The 15,807-nt window shown below is 43.2% G+C and overlaps 1 protein-coding gene across 1 annotated transcript in view; it reads right to left on the bottom strand.

The window, feature by feature from the left end:
* Positions 1-463: 463 nt before the first annotated feature.
* The window catches only part of erfl3 (Ets2 repressor factor like 3), a 66,454-nt gene continuing 51,110 nt past the window's right edge, over positions 464-15,807 (bottom strand). Inside the window, exons 3-5 of the mRNA XM_047361043.1 lie at positions 7,633-7,748; positions 6,399-7,543; positions 464-5,301 (exon numbers count right to left, since the gene is read on the bottom strand). Coding sequence (XP_047216999.1) covers positions 4,621-5,301; positions 6,399-7,543; positions 7,633-7,748 — 1,942 coding nt within the window. The 3' untranslated portion in view covers positions 464-4,620. The remainder of the gene's footprint in view (positions 5,302-6,398; positions 7,544-7,632; positions 7,749-15,807) is intronic.

Below are 15,807 nucleotides of genomic sequence, written 5' to 3'. Positions count from 1 at the left end.
AGGATGGAAGAAAGGGCACATAAAATAAGGACAGACAGCATTTAGGCAGTGGGATATAAGAAATAAAGTCTGGAAATACAAATATGTTTCTTATTGTATTTTTCTGTACATATACAAACCTGGAAAAAAAAACCAAAACCTGACTTTTCCAAACTATGTAGGAACAATGTTAAGTACAAATGCTGTGACTCTGTTACCTTTCAGTAACAATAACAAATAAATGTCCGCCTTCCGTTTAAAAAAAAACAAAAAACCTCTTCTAGTCAAGCTTTCTGAGTAATTTTATTTTTACCTTAATCTTGAAATACTCAAATCCTTTATTCACGCACGGCGGCTTGCTGCTGATGCCAGAAAGTCCAAAGTTAATCCCTTTGTTTACAAATAAACAGACAATAAAACCCTAAAGTCTGGTTGAATCCTTGAATAAACACGGATGCATTAAAGAAGAGCAGCGACATCTATATTGGGTTTTAACTGGTTTTAATTAACCCTGATTACATCTTAATTACAAGTTTGAAAAACAAACAAACAATAAAAGAAGCGCAGAAATTCAACGTTACATCATAGTATTAACTCTCCTGCCTCCATGTGAGGTGTTATGCAACAGCTCTGGGGAGAAAAGAGGAGAAAGAACAGACCGAAAGAGGGAGATCTTTACACAGTAAAACAACTTTTTCTCTTTTAAAATCATACACCTCTTCCCAAAAAAAAAACAACAACCCAAAACACAAGGAAAATATACAAGAGTGAGCGATAAAAGCAACATTATAAAATTAAAATGACAATAAAAGACAAAGGATAAAAACTCCTTCTGTGCCCTAAAATAAAATCCTCGCCTGCTTCCCTTCCTGCTCCATCCCAGGTGGTATTTCTCTGTCAGTACTGAAATTACTGTCACACATTTCACTTATATTACAATAAAAAATAAAAATCTAAAAGCTGGAAAGGATTCAATACAGGGAATGAAGTTCGGGGGTCAGCTTAGCAATTCCCTCCCATAGTGATGCTCACGACATAAAAAGCAACAGGTAGAGCTGCTGAATGAAAGTAATGCCAGGTGGAGAGATAAATTAGTCAACGAGGAACAGAAAACAACAATAATCCATCTTCATACTGACATCATAAAAATAAAGCAATAGGTTTGTACTGTTTTTCATAGAGAAATTTGAGGCCTGTAAGAGGATGAGAGAGTAACTGTTTTTGGATGAATCTTTTTGTTTTGCCCTACGCCGTAGCGGCCTGGGTCTGTTCGCCGGGTCTGTTCGCAGACAGTCCGACAGAGCGAGGACACGTTCAGCAGTGAGAGGACAGAGAGAGCAGAGGAGCTAAGACTGGTGTCCTGTCTGGCGCTGAGATGTGGTAAAGTAAGGCAGCTGTCAGTTCAAATACAGACGTATGACCTGGTGGGTGTAAGTGTGTGTGTGTGTGTGTGTGTGTTGTTACAAAAGCTTCAATCCAGAACATCAGGGGTCTGAACGAGGGAAATTTAATCAGCTCAGCCACACAGACAGACTGCAGATCATCTACTGTGCCTTCTAACATATTTCGCCTCACAACCACAAACTCCCAATATATGTCCATGGGATTTATGGGAAAGACCGACACACAGCATCAATTTGATAATAAAAATCTGAAAAAAAGTCTGGTGTGCATTTATATTCAACCCCATTTGATCTGATTCCTCTGAATAAAACAGTGCAATTCCCTTTCATTGATAAATAAAGCCCATCTGTGTGCAATGTAATCTCACTATAAATCCAGCTGTTCTGTAAAGGCCTCAGCGGTTATCTAGACAACATTAGAGAACAAGCAGCATCATGAAGAACAAGGAACACAGCAGACAGGTCAGGGATAAAGCTGTGGAGAAGTTTAAAGTGGGATTAGGTTATAAAACAATATCCTAAGCTTTGAACATCTCCCAGAGCTCTGTTAAATCCATCATCTGGAAACCTACCAAGACATGGCTGTCCAGCTAAACTGATGGGCGGAGGAAGGAGCGCATTAATCAGGGTGGTTTGAATCAGAGAAGCAGCCAAGTGGCTCATGGTAACTCTGGAGGAGCTGCAGAGCTCTACACATCTCTTAGTGATGCACTCCATAAATCCGGCCTTTATGGAGTAATGAAAGCCATTGTTAAAAGAAAGTTGAAAAATGTCCCATCTGCAGTTTTCTACAAGTAGGAGAGACAGTAAACCTCAGGAAGAAGGAGCTCTGCTCAGGAGACCAAAATGTAACTTTCTGGCCTACCAGCGATACACAAAACTAACTCAGCACATCGCCCTGAACACACCATCACCATGGCCAAACATGGTGGTGGTAGTGTCATCCTGTGGGAATGCTTTTCTTCAGCAGGGAGACTGCACAAGACTTAAGACTGGGGAAGATGTTCTTCTGCCAGCAAGGAAATAACCCCAAGCAAACAGCCGGAGCTACAATGGAATGGTTCAGATCAAAACATATTCATGTTAGAACGGTCAAGTCAAAGTCCAGACCTAAATCCAACTAAATATCTGTTGCAGGACTTAATCATTTGTGTTCTCAGAGGCTATCGTTTCAATCTGAGCTTGAGCTTTTTTGCAAGGAAGAATGCACCAAAAATTCAGTCTGTAGACACAAAGCTGGTAAAGACGTATCCCAGAATGCTTTCAGCGGGCTGGTTCTTCAGACCGGTGACTGGGCCGGGCCGGCTACAAACGCACACCACACTTTTCAGATTAAAAACTTTAAATCCATGCGGTCCATTAGATAAAATACGATTAAGTTTGTGGCTGCCTTGTGACTAAAAATAGTTCAAAGAGGATGAAAACGTTTTTTAAGGAACAGTAACTCAAAATTCCCTGGTATACAAAAACATGCTTATTTGTGTGTGTGTGTGTGTGTGTGTGTGTGAAAGTGCATAGATCAAAAGGAGAGGGGCAGCTCTGGTCGGGGTCTCCTCTCAGTAGAATGATTAACCCCTTCTTCTCAACTGTGCTGAACTTTGAAGCATTAATATCAACTGGACTATATGAACAATGCAGGATTACTGCTTCGTTAATAACCCATGAGCTGACTCTGAGAGCGTGCGCACACACACACACACACACACACACACACACACACACACACACACGCACAGGCAGAGGAAGCCTTGAGAGGTAGCCTGCAGCCAGGACAGCTCCATCCAGGGAGAACCCCGCTGAGCAGAGCGAGACTGCAGACAGGAAAAAAACAAAAAATCCAGAGCGCTGCACGCTGAAAGGGCAGACTACCGTAAAACCAAGAGAACAGCAGATCCAACCAAACTGTCGGAATCATTAGCAGTCTGCTGGTTTTCTCCTTCTTCTTCTGCTGCACTGGCCTGAGCTCTGTGTTCATATATGAAACAAATATACAAGAAACCCCCCTCCACTCCTCTTCGTTCTGCTGCCCCCCATAACAATACCATCTGAAAATGATCCGCGTATCAAAGAAACCCAACTTCTGACCGCGTTACATCATTAAAATGCTGTGCTTCTTTTAGACTCTTGTTTAATCATCTCCATCTGTATAAAGATATATTCTGCGTGTTTGAACTATTTTACATGCTTTAAAAAGAAGGCGAACAGCGGCAGTGTGTGTCTGCATACATGTCTGTGTGTGTTCAGAGAGAGAGGAGAGCGGAGACGGCAGTGCTGTGTGTGTGTGTGTGTGTGTGTGTCTTTGCTGGTTTAGTTTAACACTACGCTTGTTAGACGAGCTCGAGCCGGTAAACTACGATACAGCTGAGATGACCTTCAGCTGGAGAAGAAGAGACTGGTGAGCTTGTCTTCATCCTTCTTTGTGCTCCTCGCATCATCCTGGGGTTCAGGATATTTCTGTGAGGAGAGAGTCATGATGTTTCAACAAGTGGTCCGCAAGAGAACAGAACAGGAGAAAATCAGAGAAAGGGTGATATTAAAGTCAAACTTTTGGGGAAAGTCAAAGTCTTTGCTTGGTTTGGGAGTTTAACCGGGCTTGTTACCGTCCCTCAAGCCCCGTTCGCTGTTAGCTGCTTGAGTGTGTGTCTTTGTGTGCATGGATCCAATAAAGATACAGCAAAAGGCTTCCCTGAGCGGACAGGGCCAGACAAAAAACCTACAGCCCCACTCAGCAGTCTTAAACACACGTTCTTTTTTTGTCCTACAAATACATGATGTTTCCTTGTAGCATCCCTCCACCGTCCCGCCCTCCGTGTCTCTCGGGGTTTGATGCAGGCACTTAGAAGTCCCGTCGGCTTGTAGGAAACGACCCATTGGATCGTCCTGGGCGAGTTGCAGGGCTGTGAGGGATTGTTTTTCCTGAGGAAAAGAGTTGTCTGGCTGCTGCTGATCCTGCTGATGAGGGGGCCTGAAGAAGGAAGCTGTGCTGCTGGAGCTTCACCAGGCAGGTGGGAGCTGGTTTTTACAGTAAGTGAGTCCCACAGGAGCCCTGGTGCAGGATTGATAGTGGCTCTAAAACAACAGGAATCTGGCTGTCCTCGGTGTGTCAGTTTTAAGAGCGTGTGTGTTAGACTCTGCTCTCGGGTCATCTGGGTTGTCAGTGTGGGAGTGGGATTACAGAGGAACCATTTACAAACTCCTGTACTGCTGGAGCAGTAGTGTTTGGGCTGAGCTCCTCAGCTCAGCAGTCTTTATTCTCCAGGGACAGCTGAGCTGTAGCACGGTGCAGCTCGGCGCTCACTCTCCTGTGTGAAGCCAGAGGGGTTGTTAAAGAGCCCTCATAAGCTAATGGAGGAGGACTGTCTCTGTCTCCTTCCCCGCTGCCTGCCCCGTCCTCCTCCATTTCCACACATCCATTAGTTTGCCTCTCTTTATCCCTCTCCTCCTCTGGTCGGACCTTTTTGTCATCCGACTCTTCTTGCGAGGCTTCCATGCGCTGATCTTCGCTCCAGCGCCTCTTGAACCGCAGCTTCAGAGGGATGCACTTGCCCTGCGTGGCTCCAGCCGAAGCCGTCTGGGATTGGGTGGTGTTGCTCTCGCCCGGTTCCACAGGTTCACTCTTGAGGGCGGTCAGCCCGCGGTGTGCCCCCGAGTGTGCGTGATGTGCGGTGAAAAACGGCATCAGACCAGGAGGAGGAGGAGCGGGGGCTTTGAAGACATCCTCATCCAGGTCTTCGTCCTGCGACTGATGCTGGGCGGTTGCTGTGCCGTTGGACAGGCGGTGATTGTGGTGGTGGTTAGAAACTCTGGAATGTCGAGAGGAGAAGAACTCAGACTCGTTATCTCTCTCATCCGGGTCTTCATCGCTGATGTCTGTCACCTCCACCTCTTCTTCTGACTCTATATCAGAGATCGGCTCCACCTGCACATTCCGCAAAAAACAATTCATGACATGAATTAAGAAGACGAAAACGAAATATCCAGCAGTTTCATTTATTCCACAACCACCCTCACTTTCTTTTTTAGTTTTGATGCACAGTAAACATAAAATATTCATACCTCTAGTATCCTACTGAGATGTTTTGTGATAGACCAACACAAATTAGCCCATGAATGTGAAGTGAAAGGAAAATGATCCATGCTTTCCTAATTGTTTTACGAAGAAAATCTGAAAAGTGCGGCTTGCAATTGTATTCACCCTCCTGACTCAATCATTACCACCTTTCACTGCATTTAGAGCTGCAGGTCTCTTGGACTTGGCAAAATAACTGGAGCTCAGTCACACTGGATGGAGCACATCTGAGTCGGATTTAGTTTGGATTTGACTAGGCCATTCTAATACATTAATATGCATCGATCCAAACCATCCATTGTAGCTCTGGCTGTATGTTTAGGGTTGTTGTCCCGCTGGAAGGTTGCCGTGTATTTAGCTTCATCAACCTGCACATCAACCTCAATCAGCTTCCCACAGCATGAAGCTGCCACCACCGTGTTTCACTCTGGGGATGGTGTGTTCAGGGTAATGTGCAGTGTTATTTTTCCTGTGCACAAACTATTTAACAGTTTAAAGTTTAATTTGGTTCTTATCTGAGCAGAGCATTTTTATGACGTTTGCCGTGACCTCTAGTTGGCTTGTGGCCACAAATCGGGCTTTTTTTGGCTTTCTTCTTTAGAGGCCTGATTTCCGGAGGGCATGATTAATAATCGTCCTGCTGACAGATTTTTACACCTGAGCTCTGCAGCTCTTCAAGAGGTTCAAGAGGCTTTCATTGCCCCGCCTGGATTTTTAATCTTAAAAACTTCGAAAGCCATAAATCATTTTCCTGCCATCTCACAATTACACACTACTTTGTGTTGGCTCACCCCATGCTTTTGAAATCCCAATAAAATACACTGAAGTTTGTGGCTGAAACATGTAAAAATGTGTAAAAGTTAAAAAAAGTTTGTGAATACTTTTGCAGGTTAAAGTAAATCCACTAATGATGCCTCCTTTTATTAAAGTGGAGGAGGTTTATGTACCTTTATCTTTGGGAGTCCAGCACTGTTCAAGGACTGAGTTGAGGAGGAAGCAGAAATGATGCCCGAGCCGCTGGCCGAGCTCAGGTCGCTGCCAAATGACAGTGAGGACCCCAGTCCGGAGGTAGAGGACATGGACCCGGACCCGGAGCCCGAGGACAGCGAGCTCTGCCTGGGTTTGCTCTGGCTTTGTCCATCTTTTTGCCTCCTTCCCAATGGAGGTGGCTGCAGCTTGAACTTGAAGGGAGACATGTGAGGGGGCTCCTCTCCCAGGTGGAGTGGGTGATGCATAGGATGGGAATGGGGGTGGGCGTGGGCAGAATGAGGAGGGTGTGGGTGGTGGTGGGCAGAGTGAGCAAGAGATGGATGATGGTGCCGGTCTCCAGCCCTCTCTCCACCTCCGGCTCTCTCTGCCCTGTCGGCGGCTGCCCTCTCTGCTGTCATGCTGGCTTTGTCTGCGGCGGGCCGGTGGGGCTGAGGGATGACGATGTTGGGGTACTGGAGGAAGGCCCGGGGGCTGAGGCCGTAGTTGTACACCGACTGGGTGTGGGCCTGCAGGTACCGCTTCATGTCCTCTGGGTTGAATGAGAAGTGGGAGCCCAGCATGGGAGAAAGCGTGGGTGAGGGAGTGTAAGGAAGGTGAGATGTTGGGGTCATGGATAGTGCTGGAGACAGAGGAGGGGCCAAGAGGCTTGCTCCTGGGGGTCCTGGTAGAGGGGACACGGGAAAGGGAGACAGGGGCTCCTGGTGGATACGGTGTCCCGTTGGACCACGGGAACCTGGGTGGGCTGCAGGGTTACCTGGTCCTCCATACATACGGAACAGGGCCTCATGAGATAGACGGGGATGGATGATACTCCGATAGCTCCCTCCACCGCCCGGGCCACCTCCTCCGCTCACACCCCGCTCCCCCCTTTCCTCTCCCGTTCCCCCATTCCCCTCCTCGATCTCTGAATTGACTGAGGTCCCATCGCTGCAGTCACTGACAGAGCCACGGGCCATCCGTCGCGCTACAGTGCTGAACATGCCCCCGGGACTGCGCAGGTCCTCGTTGGGGGACAGGACCTCGGACGGGGTCGAGGGAGGGAAGCGGAAATGGGTGCCTGCCCCGGTGGGGACAGGGGGAGCGCTCTGAGGTACGCTGCTTCCTGAAATAGAAGAAACGAATGGAGAAACCTATTTAAGGATTATGAGACATTTAAGCATGCAGACAAAGAGTTGGTCTGCCAAGGCTTACCAGTGGAACCCATATCGATAAACGGGTAGTTGACCAAAACCAGTTTGTTGAAGTTGAACTTATAGGTGAACCTCTTGCCTTTCGTCTTATGAAGGATCCTCTTGTTGTAGTAGTATCTGGAAAACAGCAGAAACAAAAACACATCACAACATTTAATTTTAAACTCAGCCTCGGTGTTGCATTAATCATTTTATCAAAATCATGGAGGCTGCGACAGATGTGCCTGCATGCACAAGCCCACACTTTAATAAGGCACAAGTCTTTCATGCACCCCTCATCGCCGGGACGACAGATATTACAGAGTGTTGTATGACATTTGCACAAAGCAGACCCACAAAAAGGGGGAGGAGAGAGGAGGGTAAGCGAGATGAGAAACAGAGGATGGACGGAGCTCTGGAGTAGCACGATGATGCTGTGTGTCAGGAAAAGCAAATAATTAAAAAGATCAGAGGCTGGTGTGAGCAGCAATAGCATCCCTGCCAATATGCAGGCTGTCCTGAGTGGATTATTAGGACAAGGCGGATTGAATGAAGGTTTTTACAAGGTGTCTCGGGCGTTTAAGTAAAAGGTTTTGGTTATAAGGTTTAACAAAGGTTTTAAGAGTTAGTTTCCAACCATCAAACAGTTCCGACACTTTACAGTCATATTAATGAGATGTTAGAGACAGTAGGGGAGCGACTGCAGTTTTCTCCAGCTGTATGGAGCATAGAGTAACCGCCCTTCCCCCACCTGTTGCTGCACACTCTGGGTTTTTACTCTTTTCTCGGTTACAAGAAAGACGAGTCAAGACAAGTCATTCATAGCTTTGTTGTAAGACAGTGCTACATTAAAGGGTTTAATAGTTTTCACAACAGCATCATAGGGGGCGATGTTGTTCTGGTTTGTACAATATCTAGTCAGAGGAGAAGAAGAAACTGAAAAAAATGAATGCTGTCCTCAACACCTGGCTGTGGAGATCCCAGCGGTCCATAATGGGTCAGTAAAGATAAAATGCATGTTATACAAGCTTTGAAGTCAAGGAAGGAGTGGAGCAGACTAGGAGGTATGAATTAGACCCAACTGCTGTTATCAGCTTGTTATACTCACGGTACACTAAAAGAGCAGAACAGCAAAAAAAAAACAGCATTATTAAGCGCAATAAGCAATTAGAAACTTAAGCTAAAATACCTATTAATGGTATTAATAACATTATTTATACCTGGAGATGCACTTAAAAATCATGTTGACCAAAACGGGTACATTTTCAGCTCAATTGTCTCCAACAGTGATCTATTTCTGATCAATAAACGCACCTTACATAAACTCTACCAGCGCAACAACACCCTTCAGTGCGGATGCTGTTACTAAGTGAAGAAGACTCAACGTTTGGTATTTTCAGTATCAGTAAGGTGCCCAAAACAAAGTCAGTGAAAGTAGAGGTGTAAGAAGATATTTAGGAAGAAGCGGTCTGTTCTCTGACTGGTCTGCCATTTATTCTGGCTCTAAGAGAGCAAGACTTCAAGCAGATAACAGGAAGGCTTAATAAAGAATAGCAAAGTAGTTCTGTTTTATCCTTTGGAGCTCTTAATGATGCTGGGTTTGGAAATATTGGAAACCTCAGAGTTAAGACAGGGATCTAAACATGCGAGGTATTACACACAGAGACTACTGATTGCTGATATAAGAGGCTAAAGATGGCTTAGAATGTCAAAGGCATAATTGTCTTTGTTTTAAAGCAGTAAACTCCTGTTTCAAAGCGGTTGCTGTCTCTCACAGTGTGAACTTTGATTAAAAATTTATGAATTATTTTATCTTTCATACTGTGGTTCTTAAAGAGAAACCATAAATGCACAAACAATGGCCACAGCTTTCTGACTGGTGCATCTCTAATTATAGCTTATTAATATGGATATTATAATTATAGTCAGTTTGGTGCCAAACACCAAACAGGACATTCTGTCATCATTTTTGCTAGATTTTCATTTTATGTAACAGCAAAGCAAACCCACCAATAATTCAGCCCTTCTTTATCTGTTTATGTAACAGCCATTCTCTCTTTCTCTCCCCCATGATTCCTCCCTACACTGCAAGGCTCCATTTTTATTAACCTTTGTCCAGCTATAGCTCTTTATGTAACATCTCTCTCCTTTCTTATCCAGATCCACTTTTATGTAACCTCCAGATCGCTGGCAGTGAACCGCCACACACCGTGTGAGACCGACTGAGGGCAGGAGGAGGCGGCGATAAGGGGAAACGCAGAAATGGGTAGAGGACAAGCTTGTGCACCAAAACGTCACCGATTTTTTTTCTTGGCAAACTAATCTTGCAGGACGCTGCATGCCTCCCAGTTTTTTACAGAAACAGACTTACTTCAGCATGCATTTCCTGGCACGAGTTAGGTAATAAGGGCTAGCAACGATAAGGGCATCTTCAAGGTATGTAGTTATTGTTAAGCTAATTAAAGCCTGCTGACTATCATTTACACTCAGTGGTATTTATCTAGATGGCGGCGTGTGTGTGCAAGTGTCTGTTTTTTGTTGCAGTTGAGGTGTCACCCTTTCTCTCCCTTTTATTATGCTTATTACCATACTTTTTAGACCATTTTTCTTACTCTGGGAACAGGCTGTTGCTCTTTTTCACTTGTCCTCTTCACCCTCCTGTTCCTTCTTCATTTCTCCCACACTGATACCCCCTGTCTTCCACTTTCTCTCGTCAACCCGCCTCCCCCCTACGTCTTCATCCCAACTCTCACCACTGATCCCCCTCGAGGCGATGGGTAAGTGAGGGAGAAACAGCGAGAGACAGGACAGGCCTGCACTGTTGAAAACATTGTTTAAGCCAGGCACAAAGCGGCATGTAATTTCTGCTCGAGGGGAGACACTCACAAGGGTCGGGAGGGGAGGGAGGGTGAGGTGTTTGGGAGCAAAACGAGGGGAGAATCATGCAGAATTAAAATAAAAACAAGATCAAATTGGGGTCACCAAAGTGCGCTACAGTCCATATGGGGGTCCGGTACCTTTACCAATCCAGACTGGATGGAACGTGGAAAAAGTTACAGAAACACGTTCCCAGTTTGAAAACTCCCGACTTTTTCGGACTCATTTTTCCAGTATTTGAGCCATTATGTCATCTAGACAGGCAAATTCACTGAAAAGCTTATAAATAGATAAAAAATTAATAAAATAAAATAAAAATATTTAAAACCTAATCACAGCAACCATTTTAACATGTGGATGTTAATGTTCTTATATGGTTTTGTTAATGATTAACTGTTGTACTTTTCTATAAAAACTATATATTTATTGTTTGCTTTAGTAACTTTCATGTTTTTGTAACTTTTTATGCATGTTTATGCTGTCATCTTGGCCAGCACATTATCGTAAATGAGATTTTAAATCTAAAATTTAAGTCTTTCCTGATTAAATAAACAAGCACGAATAAAGCATTAAGTTTCTAGGTCATTTTATTCTTATTTAATCATGATATTCATGTAATACAAAGAGATTCCCTTATAGACCTTATTTTATCAGTCATATAAAAATCAGTGTGAAACTGTAGTTTATGGGTTTATAGTCACAATTTTATATTTTAATATTTTAGTGGAAGTTAAACATGTCATTAAAGATTATTCAACTGTTTGGGATAAATAAAAAATAAAATCAGAATCAGCTTTATTGCAAAGTTTGTGCACACAAATAAGGAATTTGACTCCGGTACACTTTGCTCTCAGTGAAGATTTTTTTTGTCAATATAAATGGAAATAAAAAAGTCCATTAAAACATTAGCTGTCTGGCTGCGACTGTGCTGTCTGCGTCAGCTTCATTTTTGCGTGGCTCTATTCCAGCCACACAATTGGTCTAGCGCGAAGCAACTCCTGTTGTCATTGGCTATTCATCATGTCTGTATATTGAAGGTCTATATCGACTCATATGTCTATCAAGGAAAATTATATCGCGATTAATATTGTTTTATTGCTCAGCTCTAATAATGAGCAACGAAAAACAATTCAAAAATAACAATTTCTGGTATTAGTGAAACTAGGCCAGAAGAAGCAGAGATGTAAGAGGGTAAATAAATAAATAAATAAATATTTTTATAATTATATAAATTAATGGTACTTTTAATTATTTAATGGGATATTTAATGGTAAATTTTTTATTTTATTTTATTTATTTAATTGTGTCCTTTTTGGCCCTCCATACACCTCAGAAGTCTCATAATGAAGATTCTGAACATCATCTCTTGACCCTTGACTCAGTGTCTTAGGACCCCCTGGGGTCCCGACCTTCGTCTTTGGGAATTACCGCTCTAGTTAATAAACACAGAATGAGGTTTTACTTATGCTAACTGCATTAATTGCTCATCTAAGGTCTGATTTACAGTTTCAAATTTCAGCTCGATAAATTGTTGTGTTTTAATATAGTAATGACCTGTTTTACCCTGACTTCTCTCCCACTGCTGTGGGATGATGTCCCAAAGACATCAAAAGCAAACACTATAGCTCAGATAATCTCAGCAGCGAGGTCTATCCTGCTTCTGCTTGGGCCTAAAGCTGAAACTGGGGACAAACAAGTAATTTAGGGGATATAAAGAACTGCAGTTTTCATCGTGGAAATTCATGCCGACCCACTCAAGGCTAAATTTACCACTTTGTTTTCTGTCAGATGTCTATTCTTTTAAATTTTATGTTATTATAAATTATGGAAATTTTTTTCTCTTTGTATGGAAAGGCAATTATAAAAATGATGTTAAGTTTCCCGTTTCTTGTAGACGGTATTCCAGAAAATATGGCTACTGAATCTGAATCAGAGTTGGGATCTTGTGTGCTGGAAATGAACGGATAAAGAAAATCAGTGAAGATCCACGAGGTAAAGGATGCTGAGATCCAAAGTTGGAAACTCACAACAACTTCGCAGCAACTGAAGCTTGAGTCTGGAGCACATGGTGACCCAACCCCCCCTTCATCCGATTCCTGTGCCGTCATACGGGCAGACGGTCTTTGAAGAGCATTTGAACTCACTTCAAAAGAGAAGAAAGGGATTCTTTGAGTGCCTGTGTTTAGCTGCCCACCAAACTTGCCCTGCATGCATACACAGACACTTACATGCCTCTAACATACTCTGTGCCATATCATTCAAAATCACACAAGGGAGACCGCTCACATTTATCTCCTGCATCTTTATTCCTCTCCATGCTGGTCTAAAACTATAACCTGGACAATCAATCCAAGCACATAAAGGAAAGCTTCTCTATTGACTCGCTGTTTACTGTGAATGAGTCTAGGCATAAGGTCGCAATTACACGAACGTGCCACAGTTCAAAACGTGATGATCAAAGCAGAGAAATGTGCGGCAAAGCTGGATCTAAATTACAATTTAAGATCTCCAACACTTTGAACTGCGCATTAATTACATTTAAACACAACAACAGGTTTTTATTATATAGATTTGGGATCTTTTATTGTCTTAAGGTAAAGTATGCATCTATTCACATATATGAACAACATAATGCAATCTAAACTTGTGACGGTAATAACATGGAAGGATATTAATGTTTAATTTTACAGACATCCCTGTTACTATTTTCATTTGTCTAAAATATGATCTAACAGGGTAACAATTCTGAGAAGTCAGTCAATCGTTAGATAACTGGCTAACCACGACTGCGATTTGCAGCCTGTACAAATAATTTTGCTGCCTTGTTTGCCTCATGAAGAAAACAAGCACAGTAAAAATGTATGCGAAAAAACTCTGATCAGCTGTTTTACGCCTTTTGTGATGTCACCAGAGACATGTGTGGATGAGAGTCCTTTGCTTAAAAGGTAGATTTTATCTTCATTACATAAAGATGCTTATAGCCAGAGTGCAAAACAAATACAACAAACCTGATCTGAAATCTAAAGATCACAATATATATCTATACTGAGTTTGGTTGATTTTGCAGAGATGTTGGCCACTAACTTTAATAATTAAAACATTACAAAGATCTAAAATAAGAAATATTCGACAACTAACTAGGCGTGCCCCAATCGATTGGCCCCGATTTTCTTCATTTTGGGTGATTCGCCGATACTTACTTGTGAAACTGATCTTATCCACCGATGTTATCTACCTGTACAAAGGTCTGAAAATACCCACTGTCCCCTTTTGCTCTGCCATGAGAAAGGCCTGCTTGACAGACCCACCAACCAGGTCACGTCCACAAGTGCTCGGTTCACAATAGTTTCCCCACTGTTGACAGTATAAGATTGGAACACTGAAGGCGTGTTCTGACCTTATGACACCTGACAGTGTCAGTTATGAAGAAAATCGGTATCGGCCAAAATCGGAATCGGCAGGTCAGGCTTTTTAAAGATCGGTAATTGGTGATTGGCCAGAAAACTGCAATCGGTGCACCCCTACAACTAACACTGTGGTAAAAGCAAACCTGTGCTCATGCTCTGGTTTATAGAGCAGATGAAGTAATGATGAAGATAAGAGATCAAACTGTTATTGCACATCCAAGTTAGGTCGGTGAGTGAAACTAAATCCTCTCCAAGATAAACTTTATTTAATAACCTTTAATTTGTTTCCTCTAAAACCAAACAGTGGCAGCCCCGCTTTGCGTGCACGTGGACAGGCTGTGCCTTGCCTATTGTTGGGCTGTAAATAGGGGCTGACTGTGACAGGAAGTTAGGATTAAAATACTCCCCATGCATCCCGTGTTTATTTTCTGCCTATTTCGTCAGCATTCGCTGTTACAGATACTCACACCCCAGCCAGATCTACCTCTACACATATGCACACACACCAGCTGCTCATACTCAGGTGTGTGTTTGTGTGAACAAGTCGCACACGTCAAAGCCCTTCGTGTAACTTCGTGTTTACTGAGTGGAAAAGGAAATTAAATGCTTTTGTGTGAGGTTTGTTGGGTTAGGGGTCTGATTTGTGAAGATGTTGCATGCTCTGTGCTTCTGCTGAAGAAAAGGATCTGGTCAGGCTCTGATTGGGCCGGTCACATGCTCTGTGGGCGCCAATACGTAGTAGGGCAGAAAGTAGAAAACAGAGACTCCATTCACCCTGGTACAAAGACAAACACACAGAATTCATGGAAGCTGGATACATACATGCAGCAGATAGAGATGATGGTTAAACAATGCATGCACATAAAGCACAAAGTCACGCAGTGGTTCTGCCCCTGCAGTTTCAGCACGGCTGGAAACAGAGAACCTCTGACCCATAAACAGCCCCTACCAGCGTGGTGAAGTCTGCACATGCAGCAGCATTTCCTGCAACATGTTTTGTAAATGTGGTCACTCGGGTTAGGACTAAACGCGCATCGTAAACAGTTTGAGTGCCAGCAGTTTCAAAAAGTGCTACTTCGCCTTCATATAACAAATCATGAAATCCTCGAGTGCTGGCCCATCAATTAAAGAAATGCTGTAAAAAGAACCATTTGTGTGTAAGAAAAGCCTGCTTGGGCAACAGTCTGTACAATGGTGCATTTGTGTACATGAATGAGGGCATGAGCTGTGTTGGTAATCTTTACCAGCTGTGCGTGGCAGTCGCCGTGACCTCTGACCGCCAAGCAAACGGTGGCTGATGACTGGCCGACACGGAGGTCTGGGGGTCTAAGGGAGCTGGGACCTCTTAGCGTGATTACACTCATTAGGCCGGCACTCTGCAATGCATGATTGGTAACAGGCTTCATTTACCCCCACCCTGCTTGGCTCATCGCAGCCTTTCTGTTTCATGAGAGCAGAAATTGGTGCAATAAGTGAATAGTGAAACAAGTAGGGTTAGACCTTTTAATTTCTCATTCATTTCAAGTAACCACAGATAAAACTGTAGCTGGGGGATAGAGATTATGCTCATCTCTTCATTCATTAGCAGAACTGGCTTTAAACTTTTAGAAAAGTTCAAAGAAGGAAGTGAGGAAGACTAGTGGTGTTTTATATTGATCTGGAGCACCTAGCTAACAATAAGTGTGACAGCTGTTACATAGCTGTAAAGTGGAAGAAAAGTGATAACATGGTGTTTAAAATTTGTTTTACATATAAACGTGTTACATGCACTTGTATTTAGCTCCATTTACTGTACACTGGTACACCTAAATAAAACTCAGTGAAACAAGCTATCTTTAGAAGTCCCCTAATTAAAAAAGAGAGTTAATATTTGCAAAATTTAATCATAGTGTAAATCCAGCTGTGGCATGGCT

The sequence above is a fragment of the Girardinichthys multiradiatus genome, chromosome 3 (assembly GCF_021462225.1).
Source record: "Girardinichthys multiradiatus isolate DD_20200921_A chromosome 3, DD_fGirMul_XY1, whole genome shotgun sequence".
In the NCBI taxonomy this organism is placed as follows: Eukaryota; Metazoa; Chordata; class Actinopteri; order Cyprinodontiformes; family Goodeidae; genus Girardinichthys; species Girardinichthys multiradiatus.
Note: the sequence above shows the minus strand (reverse complement) of the source record. Positions and strands in the feature narration are given on the sequence as shown.